Consider the following 12533-nt stretch of genomic DNA (forward strand, 5'->3'; position numbering starts at 1 on the left):
TAGATATGCATGGATTATTTTTGTGGTTCTACTTTGGCTTTATATACTTTATTGATTTAAAATTATAGTTATATTAGTTTAATCAATGTTTTTGGTTAAGGATGTGAGTACATGTTTGCTCAATTGGAGAATTGCTGAGAGCCCATGTTGGAATATATATCAATTTACGCATCACAGTTGTAAGCATGGATAAAATGATAAAATGGCAAAAAATGAAAAGGAGGAAGACACTAGGTCACTACTGATATTTTTTACATTGTGGACACCTTCTATGTTGATAAAGACTTCATTGCCACTGATTTGACCACCGTTTAAATGAGCTGTCTTCAAAGTTGCCTTAGAACATCTCTTGTCTTTAGTTAAGAGACTCATTTTTTAGGTTCAATTTGAACAAGATATCTCGCCTTATAGAGATTTACCATGGATCTTATATACTCCCTCCTTTCGTATTTAATTGACTTGAATTAGAACTACTGCCAGTTCATTTGTCTTGTATCCATGCGTTGATTAAAATCGAACAAAGGGAGTAAAAGATAATTTTGAGCTATTCATTATTCATACGCCATAAGCCGAGAATTGAAGATTTTACAGATTGTCTTGCTATTTGAAAGACACATCATGTTTCCTTCGGGTTATCACCGCGTTGAGCTGGCATTGCTTATAATCGTGGCGACAACAACAATTTCCTTAGAATATTTTGGTATATACATCATATTTATTTAGAGTTCGTCTTACCTTAGATTCTTTATGTCCTTCTTCGATGTGCATCAGTGCTATGTATTGCTTTCTGCGCGTGTACATGCACTTCATGGCTCCGCATGGAGGCCACCATCCCAAGTGCAGTGCCAAGTTGAAGCACCTCCAATTCCCTGATAGCCAACAGATCATAGACCGATATGGCGATATGTACAATCGCGGTGTGCACACGAATCGACGGTAGAAACATCCCCTCGGCACACTGGATACCAGCTGCCCCAATGTTACTCTGCTTTGTTCCTTAAAATGGCGGCAGGCCGGTGCGGTCTAGCTGTTCGCTTGTTCTAGTAGTAATATTGCGGACGAATACGATGCCATTTCTCGTCGGCTCATATCCTTCCTCTTTAGTTTGTGCGCCGAGCATCTGATCAGACGAAAAGAGCAGGCAGCGAGATGCGTTTCCGACTCCCATCTCCTTCACTTCACCAGCAAGCTAGATATACCCTATATTTGCCTATATAAGAGCACAGTCCTTTCTCCACTTCTCTACACTCGAAGTACAGGATGCAGGCTGACAACAGGGACAGGGGACCTGCTGCTGGCGCCGCCGCCGGCCAGGGCAAGACGCCGACAATCTGCAGCAGGCTCCAGAGAGCCTTCCAGGCCCGTCCGGCGTTCCGGCCTCTCCTCCGCCTGACGGGCCACTCTCAGGACGGCGGAGCTGCCACTACCGGGGGAGAGCCTGCCACGACGCATGGTGGTGCACCAACTCCGATTGTGCTGCCGGCACATGCGCCGGCGCCATCTCACGTAGGCAAAGCTCCTAAACCCCCGGCACCGGTGACGCACGGTGGTGCACCGCCTCCTATTGTGCTGCCGGCACATGCGCCGACGCCATCTCCATCAGGCAAAGCGCCTAAACCTACGGCACCGGTGGTCACGCTCCCCGCGGTGCCCGGGAAACCGCATGCTGGCAAGGTCCCCACGAGCGCTTCTACTAACCTGAGCGCAACCGCAAACAAGGTTGGCGAGAAGGTGGCAGGGTGGATGCCGGCGCCGGCCAAGGGAGGTGACAAGCCTGCTGGCAAGGTCCCTGCGACGAGCACTCCTACTACCCTCAGCGCAACCGCAAACAAGGTCGCCGAGAAGGTGGCAGGGTGGATGCCGACGCCGGCCAAGGGAGGTGACAAGCCTGCTGGCAAGGTCCCCGCAAGCAGTACTCCTACTACCGTCAGCGCAACCGCAAACAAGGTCGCCGAGAAGGTGTCAGGGTGGATGCCTGTGCCCACGCCGCCAGCGGCTGTCACGACCGAAAGGCCGCCTGCGGACGCCAAAGCCGAGGACAAAGCGCAGCAGACCAAGGGGAGGGTCAGGGTGAGCTCCAGGGTCCGCAAGGCCTTGAGCTCGTCCAAGTAGGGAGATGATCACCTGAATCACCAGTTCACCACTCACCAGGCTGCATCTGGAAAGTCTGGTTACTGTACTTCTGTATTTTGCTACCACTGATTTCAGCTACGATGTGCGTTTTGCTGCAATTCCAGATTTTTCTTTCTTGCTAATGGAATATATAACTTGGGACATCATCAGAAAGCAAAGTCACATCACATAACAAAGTAACAGTTCGCCTGCCCCCAAAACTAGCTACAAATTCACCTCGCTATAGTTAGAACATAGAGTACTATGCTGCATCTAGTTGTTACTCTCGTTGGACGGACTGCATAATCCTGCAGAAAGACACAGCTCTCAGAAGCTTACAGCAATATATATGCGACCTTGTCGGTTCTGATAGGTTGGTTGACAAGCACGAAAATTCATGCAAAATAGCACACTTGTTCGACGAGTCAAAGGGCATCAACTGATAGTGGATCGGCATTACAGCTTCTCAATTGCCTGAATGATAAGGTCTCGCTCCTCGTCAAGTTCATCTTCACCTGTAAAACGGAGCAAAATCAGTAATGCTAAAATATTCCCAAGTCATTTTTTCCCTTGACATTGAATTGGTCATTCATGTTATGGTACAACACAAGGTTTTGATCCTGACTACCATACTCTCACCGTCCCGGCCACTCCGCTTGTGTCGGAGCACGTTGAGGGGGAGCGTGGTGACCACGCCGTCTTTGTGCCGCCCGTGTCCTCGCTCGCTCCCACCCCGGACATGCCGGCCGGGCTGGTGGCCTCCGAGTGCGAGCACGAGGACGCCACGCGCAAGCAGCGGGTTGGCCGCAAGAGGGCGGTTGACTCCGCCTTCAAAGAGCGCCGCAGCTCTCGGCTGGCGTCCAAGGAGGCGCCGCAGTTCCTCTCCATGCTCTCCAAAGCAAAGGCGATGAAGGCGTCCCGTTTTGACTACTCCGGTGGCTCGCCACGTCTCCGTGCGGCGGCGGAGGCTGCAGGCTTTGGCGGCAGTTCTGACCCTGGCCCGATCCCTCTTCTGCACCTAAAGGAGCTTGCCGCGACGTGCGGCGTCGACCCCGATGCCGTTGACGACGACGCGGAGGTGCCCTCCTCGTCCACATGAGGACGCCGTCCCCCCGTGCGGCTCGACGTTGGTGGCCTCCTCCTGAGGGAAACGTCGACGGCCGCTACCGTTGTGATGGTTGCTGTCGTGTCTGTTGTATTCTTCCCCGCTCCATCTGCCTGGAGCTGCGTCTCCTTTCCCCCAGTTCCGCCCCTTTTTCTTTTCTGCTTTTGGCCTTAAGCCGTAGTGTCTTGCAGCGTGTAACCATCCTTTTTTGTTTTTCCGCCTCGGTGATCCTTCTTCCAATCTATGATAGGCTCTTTTAGCTTCTGCGTCGGCTCTTGGAATGTTAGAGGGCTTGGTGATGCTGTTAAATGTGATCTTGTGCGTGCCGATTTGCTTGACGCTAAGCCCCACGTCGTCGGTCTCCAGGAGACCAAGCTTGTGTCTCTCCCTGCCTCTAAGGCGGCCACCTTTCTCCCCCCTTCTCTTTGCGATTTTGAATCCGGCGATTCGATTGGCGCCTCTGGTGGGATGGTCTCGGCCTGGAATAACTCTTTCTGTTCCCTCGTTAGATCTTACCCCTCCAGATACATCCTCTCCACGGACCTTTCGATTAACAACGATGGTACCATTTTTCGTTTCTCTAACGTTTATGCCCCTTGCGAGCATTCCGACAAGCCTGTTTTCGTCCAAAATCTCACCACTCACGATCCCGGGGACCAAGTCCCTTGGATTATCGCAGGCGATTTTAACCTTATTCGCAACCCAGCTGATAGGAACAACGCTAATTTCTCTGTCTCCGAGGCTGAGATGTTCAATGACACGATTAATCTCCTTGGGCTCATCGAGCTGCCCCTACGTGATAGGCAGTTTACCTGGTCCAACAAACGCGCCGCCCCCACCCTGATCCGCCTCGACAGATTCTTCATCAACCATGCCTGGAACACTCTCTTCCCTACCTCCTCCCTCTCCTCTCTTACTCGCGACACTTCCGACCACGTTCCTGCCCTTGCCAAAGTCTCTACCTCTATCCCTAAGGGGGGTTTCTTTCCCTACGAGCCATCTTGGGCCCTCCACCAGTGCTTCCGTTTGTCTATCTCGGCTGCTTGGGGGTCTACCTTCTGCCCCGACCCCACCGCTAGGCTGGTTGCTAGACTACGCCTATGTAGGAAGATCTGCAAAGACTGGTCGAGGCGTCTGCTGAGGGAAAAGGATTGTCGCATCCTTATCCAACTCCTTGACCTCCCGGAGGAAGGGCGGCCTCTCTCTCCTCCTGAAAGATGGGTCCGCTCGCTTACTATGGAGGCTCTCCACCGCTCGATCGAAGAGAGATCCCTTTACTGGCGGACCCGGGCTAAGGTTCATTTTGTCCTTGAGGGGGACGAAAACACCAAGTTTTTCCATGCCTCCGCGACCTGCAGGCTTCGCCGCAACACTATTCCGTCTCTTTCGATTGAGGGGGTTGACGTTTCAAAACACCGGACAAAGCCGATGTCTTGAAAAGTTTCTTCTCCGACCTTCTGAGGACGGTTACGCCCGTTTCCTGGCCCTTCGACCTCTCCTCCCTCTACACTGAGGCGACTCCCCTTGCTTCCAGTTTCAGCGCCTCCTTCACACCGGAGGAGATCAAGCTTGCCTTCACTTCCATGAACAAGCTCTCTAGCCCGGGGCCTGATGGTTTTGGCCCCACCTTTTTCACCACTTTTTGGGACTTGATCTCGGGGATGTTCTGGATGTGTTCTCGTCCTTCTACGACGAAACCATCGACCTCAGCCGTATCAACCGGGCCTTCTTGGTCCTCCTACCTAAGACTGAATCGGCTGCCCACCCTTCCCAATTTCGGCCTATCTCCCTCCAGAACTGCATCATGAAAGGGATCACCAAAGTCCTTACGACCAGGCTCCAGAGTGCTATCCATGCCCTCGTCATCGCTGACCAGACTGGTTTCCTCACGGGTCGTCGCATCTCCGAAAACATCTTCTACGCCGCGGATCTCCTGCGATGCTGCCACTCCAGGAAAGCCCCCACTCTGGTTTTTAAAATTGATATCCGTAAAGCCTTAGGGCTAGAGGTTTCGATGACCGCTGGTGTCGCTGGATGGAGGCAATCCTCGCCACTGGGCATACTGCTGTCCTTCTAAATGGCGTGCCAGGCTGCTGGATCCGTTGTTGCAATGGTCTTCGGCAGGGGGACCCGCTCTCCCCGTATCTTTTTATCATCGTCGCCGACCTTCTCCAACGCCTTATCCTCCAGGCTTGGGGAAATGGCTCCCTCGCTCACCCCCTTTCCTCTGACCTCCCGTGTCCTGTCCTCCAATACGCGGATGATACCCTGATCCTTTGCAAGGCCTCTCTTGAAGCTGCGGCTTGCCTTAGGAAAGTCTTGGACGACTTTGCCTCTGCAACTGGCCTCGCTATTAACTTCCACAAATCCTGTTTCATCCTGATGCACGTCCCGCCGGATGAAGCCGCGGGGATGGCCAGCTCGCTTGGTTGTCCCCTCTCCTCCTTTCCCCAACCCTATCTTGGGCTTCCTCTTTCTCCTACGAAGTTCCCTGCCTCGGCTTTCGCTCCCCTCGTTCTCTCCTTTGACCGTCGTCTCTCTGGCTGGCGCGCGCACCTGTTATCCTCTCGGGGTAGGCTTGTCTTGTGTAATGCGGTTCTTAACAACCTCGCAACTTATTACATGTGCTCGTATCTGTTACCTCGTGGTGTGATCGAAAGTATTGATAAGAGACGTCGTGCTTTTTTTGGACCGGAAAGGACTCTTGTTCCGGTGCCCGTTGTCTAATTGCTTGGGATAAAGTTTTGTTGTCTAAGCAGGAGGGCGGTTTCGGCGTCAAGGACCTCCACCGGAAGAACATGTGCTTGCTGCTAAATTTCATCCACAAACTACACCAACCTAACCCGTTACCCTGGAAGACCTGGTTTTTCTCTCAGACAGGTCGAGATCTCGGGGAGTGCTCATCATCTCCTTCTTTCTTGGAGAAGATCATCGACGAGTGCCTCCCTCTCTACCGCGCCATCACCAAGGTTACGGTGGTGGATGGGCGAGCTACGTCCTTCTGGCTCAACAGGTGGCTGGAGGGGGGGCGCTTGCGACGCGTTTCCCCGCTCTCTTCTCCCACTGTACCAGCGCCACGCTACCGTTGCCACGGTGGCCAGTGGGGGCTTGGATCTGCAGCCCCGTCTGACGGGTGCCGCGGAGGTTGAGCTCCTGATGGTCCGCGGACTCATCGACAGCATCTCCCTCCGCCACGGCGAGGATCGGCGCGTCATCGACTCTCCCTCGACACCCCGGTTCTGCTCGCGCGAGGCTTACTGCTCCCTCGCGCCAGCGCAGCCCCTCGACACCTCTGCGTGCATGTCCTGGTCCCTTCAGGCCCCCTCGAAGATCAAGATCTTCGCATACCTTGCTGACATCGACCGGTTGAGCACGCGGGCGAATCTCTTCCACAAGAGTTGCGCCCCCTCCGATGTCTGCGCTGCTTGTCCCTGCCCCGAGACTGGTAGACATCTGTTCTTCTCCTGTCGCCTCGCTACGACGACATGGTCCCGCCTGGATGTCCCAATCCCGGCGGGGAGTTTCTCCATTTGGGAGCTGCAGGCCCCTGCGCCTTTCGACCCTTCTGTGTGGCGCGTTGGCGTGGCGGCAATCCTCTGGTCCCTCTGGAAGTCGCGCAACGATCTCGTTTTCAACGGGGTCGCTCACTCGGCAGACTCGACTCTCCGGAGGGTCTGCGACGACCTTGCCCTTTGGAGGTGGCGGTTCCCTACCGCTCACAGGGCGCGCCTAGATATGCTGCGATCGTATGTGCTCTCGTGCCTTGAGGGCTGAGCTTTCTCTCCCCCCCCCCCCCCATGTATCCTCTATGTATGTCTTTGGACAGGCTCCTTGGCTTTCAGGTAATATAACAAGCGGTGGGAAGTTCCCCCCCCCCCCCCCCCCGGTTCACCTCGGAACAAAAAATCCTGACTACCATATTTCAACCTGGTGACCAATGGAATCTAAGGTGGAAAGAATTAAAGATTCAGGCACATTACTACCTTTACTTGCAGGAAGATTGTGGAGTAGTTTCAACAACTCTCTGCGATTTTCTCGCAAAGCTTCAACAATACCGCGAGGCTTGTTCGGATTGGCAACAAATACCTGTTCAGCACAGGAAATGGACCCAAGAAAACAGTTAGTAGGAATTAATTATAGCAGGGCATACATGTACCTGAACGTAAAGATGGTACCTTAAAAACGTGGAATGCACATATTCTGATATTTTTGCTTGAATCCTATAGAAGATGCCGGTTAGTAGTGACAACTGACACACCTAGAAAGAGATTGAATGTCTAAACACATGACATTTATACTATTTGTGCAGAATTGGAGAACCTACTCAAAAGGGAAAAGTTATATTCAATCAACAGTTACGAAAAATGCAAGCACCTCAAATATATATCACGTCTGAACTTTAAGACAACTTTTGGGACCTTCAGAGCTAGGAGTTGTTCATAAGAATAATAGAATGATTCAGTTTTCACAATGTTGGGTCTTTACTTTCAGCAAGCTTGCAACTATTGTTGTCATTCATATTATAACCTTAAATTCATATTCGAAAGAAAAATTCAATGCTATAATTTTTATGACACATGCCTCGTGTATCATTGGTCAAATTTATGGTCAAAATTAAACCACAAAGAACAAGGACGCCATGTAAACAGGGACGGAGGGAATACTATTACAGTTTTAGCATAATATCCATAAGATATCACACAAGGGGGTTTTAGACATGAACATAACAAGAAGCAGGGTAATGAATAACCAAAATAAGATATATTAATGTTGACTAATTCCTACATGAACAGTAAGGTACTGATACCTTCAGTAGACCAATCATAATATTCAGGAAACGAACTTCCTGAATATATCGCTTCATTATCTTAGAGTTTGAAGCCTCCAACAGAAATTCTGAAAGGAACTGAAAATACAGAGCACTATTACTTTTTTTCCCAAGTGACTCGTATGATTAGCTAGAGCATATGAACATAGTCTAACCTTCACTGCCTGGCGCCTTGTTACATAATTACTTGATTTTAAGATCCTTGTGTAGAGTTCAAAGAACTGAACAAGATGTTAGACTGTCAGTAACAAGAAGAATGGAAATTACCAGTATATTAAATTTGATGAGCAGTTTAAGTTTTCACACGATTGCAAAATAGTTTTTGTAAAGGCATTAAGCAAGCAACAACAAAATTCTAATGTTTAGGTGTATTACAAATAGTAATAAGGCAGAGTTAAAGAGGTAATAATCCATCAATTAATGATGGCTTTCAGTATATAAACTCAACAAAAGGAAATTTTATTGCACTCCCTAAAAAAATGACATTTCATTTATCACATGAATGCATAAAATCTTCAGAACAAGACAGTGACCTGCTCATAATGGGAGCCCAAGAACTCAGCGACAACAGTTTCATGTTTGGTAAGCAAATCCTGCGAACATCTTGTCAAGAACAAGCATTCAATATCTGATAAACAGTAAATGTACACAAATAATATGCAAATATGGATTTACCTTGAAAGTGCTTAGAGCATCAGAAGCAATGTCGAAATTCGGCAGCTCAACATACTCGAAAAATAACTCAAAGCTATCGGATTCCAATATATATCTGAAAGAACACTACAAAATTAAATGTATGCCAAATTAATTAATTAACTTAACTAGTTTTCTGTTTCATAATATGTTCTTATACTATGGATAATAACTACTCCCTCCGTCCCAAAACATAAGGCACAAAATTTTTCGCAGTCTTTGATGCACAACGTTGACCGATAACATATACTAAAAATATATGGATTGAGAATGCACATGTCCTATCGTTGGATTCGTCTTGCAATTATCTTTTATTGCATACACATTTCTACAAATTTTATGAACATATTATAAGTACAAATTATAGTCAAAGTTATAAGTTGTTGACCAGCTAAATTCAAGGGCGCATTATATTTTGGGACGGAGTGAGTACTGCCTACTGCATGAGAGATGAACAAAATCACTCACCAATGATACTTTGTGTTAAGGTAAATATGAGGGTACAAAACTGTTTAGACCGCGACTAGGTAGCTACAGCTTTCTGATAGTGCTCAAGAAAGAAGAACATTCTGGTAGATAATCTATTCAAATAAAACTAGTAAATTCATCATTTTTCATATATTTTGTCCAGGATAAATGTGAGACAATGCTTGTAACCCTCGGGCATATATACAGGCAAACAACTATCTGGCTGTGAAACTTTGTTTTTCATAGAAACACCATCAAGGAAATCAATTTATGCACATTATCATGTATAGCCAAATATTCCTAAGACAAGATCAAACACAGCAAATTCTTCTTCATGTCATAATTTTTTGTAAGCATGCGTGTTTGGATACATCTAAATCGGCACAGATTATCTAGAAAGTGGTGTGGGTGTCAAAATAGTGCCAAATAAAAGGATGTCCCAACTCGCTGAAATTTTGAAGCCTTACTTTGCAAGGGTTGGATATTTTATGCATTCTCTCAGCATATTCCCACTGTTCAATGCAACGTCCAAGTTCTTGTAGCTGTTGCAAGAGTTAATCAATCAAGTTTACAAAGATTTAGTGTACAAACATTATAGCAAGCAAGACTTAAGAAAGCTGTCAGAAAGATTTAAATTACGGACTGCAAGGCTTCAAAGTGCAGGACTCTTTGGCAACATGCTACTAGTTAAACACCTAATTGACAGTTACAGAAGTCCAATAGCTTGTAAACAAAAACTAGCTTTATACAAGCAAATAGACAATAGCTTGTAACATATCTCCGTAATCACGCTTTTACCAATCATGTACATTGTTCCAACAACAATAACTGGAGAACTGGATGGCTTACCAACCAACTAGGAAATATAAGAGCTCCACATGTTCTTCCATATATTTCACACAGAAATACTTTTCATCAGCCTTCTGCCCAAGCAAAATGCACCAGCAGTTAACCAGATCCTTTCTTACCTGCAATTTAGAGCTAGTGAGTCCAGTAATATGTTGAAAAGGAAGCCGAAAAAACACGTCTAATCGATACATGACATACTCCCCAGCCCAACGAAGGCAGATTCTGAACAAAGAGGGAAAGCAAGTCCTCGTTGCAAATTTCAAGGGATATTTGCAGGACTTGTTCTTGATTTGGTTCTGTTTCTCCATCACCAGAGAGCAGTTGCCGCAAGGATGAGATGTTCTTCTCAACCTCTTCGTGAGCCTAAGAAGATACATAAATAGGAGTGATGTGTGCATGACAACTGTGCACAAGTAAAATTTGCAGAATTTAATGAATACAACCTAAATAAGAAACTTGTCTCGCTATAATGCCGAATGAAAACAAAGTTGCAAACTTCATCATGAAATACTATGGTCTAAAGCTTACTGCTTTCCAGAACAGTGAGTGATAACTAATAACAAACTGAGATAAGAATTAACACGGTAACAGAGGCAGAGCCAAAAAAAACACTAATGAAACTATCTTAAACAAGCTTTTGCCACAAATTTTATACTAATTAGTACGCTATTTTATTTAAGTAAACATTCTTCTAAGAAAGTTCCAATCATGAAGTATTACAGCATTCCATAGCAGTGAAGAATAACAAACTGAGATAAGAATTAATACGGTCAAGATGGCCTCGGGACAGTCGAAAAAACCCTATAAAAGGCCACAGCCCAGGAAAACTGCAGTCCCCGGTCTCCGGGATAAACAGTGAAGGCTTAAGCCCTTTCCTCCATTTCATCGCGGATAAGCCGCACGACATCAAGCAAAGGCAGCCCCTTGTTCCTGAAAAGCCTCCTATTTTTTTTCCTGGGAGTCCTCCTATTTAAATTAATGAAACTAATGACAAAACCACTAATGGAACTATCTTAAACAAGCTTTTCCCACATAATTTATACTAATTAGCACATCATATTTTTTTAGTGCAAACCTTCTTTCTCAAGAAAGTTCGGATTAGGCCACATTGTCCCAGTTAAATCTAGCTAGACGCCCAACATAATTTCACCATGAATCACTACTTCTCAGATGCAAAGAAATGAAATAAACGATCCCCAGGAAACGGCCCACCATGATCTTTCCATAAGATTATCCGAACTGCAGAACAATGATCAAACGTGCAGATCGCAACTCTTTTACTCTAAATTGCCTGATCCAAGAATAACCTGGATCAGACACGCACGGAGACGGATGCCCACCTCATCTTCTAGCATACAAGGGCGAGGGGCGAGATTAGAGTAGGCATCGGAGATGGGAGAAAGATTACCCTGGCGCCGGTCTTGGTGGGGAGGGCGAGGAAAGAGTCCTTGATGGAGCGGACCACCTCCTCCGGCGTCGACGGCCGCATCCGCGAAGCCATCCGGAAGAGGAATGACATCTCTCGCGCTCCGTCGTTGCCTCGCCGGCACCGGAACGGAATGGTGCTGTATCTGTCGCGTGGTCGGGCGGTTGCGATGGCCCTTTCTTTCTCGCCAGCACCGTAGCTTTTGCTTTTTAACCCTCTGTTTCTCGGAAATCAGTTTTGGGTCGTGTGTCCAGATGGTCTCACTATCTGGACCATTCAATTGCCTCTGGATGTATGCCTATGTACTGTATTGCAGGTTGTATTTATCAGTAAGGAGGCATAATGCACAGTGCTCGGGCCTACATATGCATTCACGGTCTTGGAACAGACAGACGGCATGGACAAAACGGTACAAGACGCGTTATTTTTTTTGGACCATGGCATATAATTCTGGACAGTGTCGAGCTTGCCGGGCCTCCCCAGTCCCCCCACGCCACCCATCTTCTTCCTTTCGCCCCAATCGCCCCAGTCACCGTATACAAGACCTTCACCCTCATGTAACTTTTTGCTAAACAAAACAAAAACTTCTATATCTGAGGTAAAATGCAAAAATATAGTTAAAAAACATACGAACTCTGTTAAAAAACATACGAGCTCTCCAAAAATATAGTTGCTCTAACAGATTATAACACATTTAGGCTTTTTGGCTTTTGTTAAGTGCCGCCTAGAAATTCAAATTGGTGGGTAGGTGTTGGTTCCTTTTCATCACGTGTACACACATGAACCAGACTGTGGTAGTTCTTCAAGCCTTTTTCTTAAGACATGTCCAACGGGACGACGCAGAATGGACACTCGAAAGTGGACGTCGGCACAAATGGTCGAATTTAACCGTGCGTTCGTTTGCGCCGAGGGTGCCCTCAGCGCACGACGCAATTTTTTTTTATTTTTTTGCACTGTTCGAAGAGAAACATAATTTACATAGTGAATAGAGGAAAATAAAAATTAAATTAAAAGGCGCATGTACTGCCTGCTACCCTAGCCTACTGCTCGTC

At 47.4% G+C, this 12533-nt stretch overlaps 2 protein-coding genes across 2 annotated transcripts; one reads left to right on the forward strand and one right to left on the reverse strand.

The window, feature by feature from the left end:
• The first annotated feature begins 1259 nt into the window (after positions 1 to 1259).
• Positions 1260 to 2255, forward strand: LOC124702477 (skin secretory protein xP2-like). Its single transcript, XM_047234619.1, has one exon. The coding sequence runs from the start codon at positions 1261 to 1263 to the stop codon at positions 2110 to 2112; it is 852 nt and encodes a 283-aa protein (XP_047090575.1). The 5' UTR covers position 1260; the 3' UTR covers positions 2113 to 2255.
• On the reverse strand, positions 2239 to 11644 carry LOC124702476 (putative MO25-like protein At5g47540). Its single transcript, XM_047234618.1, has 11 exons — positions 11464 to 11644; positions 10254 to 10418; positions 10056 to 10174; positions 9674 to 9748; positions 8721 to 8814; positions 8579 to 8638; positions 8201 to 8266; positions 8025 to 8123; positions 7393 to 7437; positions 7201 to 7303; positions 2239 to 2627 (listed from the first exon to the last, which is right to left on the reverse strand). Exons 1-11 carry the CDS (start codon positions 11572 to 11574, stop codon positions 2569 to 2571), a joined length of 996 nt encoding a protein of 331 aa, XP_047090574.1. The 5' UTR covers positions 11575 to 11644; the 3' UTR covers positions 2239 to 2568.
• Positions 11645 to 12533: the final 889 nt, after the last annotated feature.

The sequence above is a fragment of the Lolium rigidum genome, chromosome 3 (assembly GCF_022539505.1).
Source record: "Lolium rigidum isolate FL_2022 chromosome 3, APGP_CSIRO_Lrig_0.1, whole genome shotgun sequence".
Lineage (NCBI taxonomy): Eukaryota > Viridiplantae > Streptophyta > Magnoliopsida > Poales > Poaceae > Lolium > Lolium rigidum.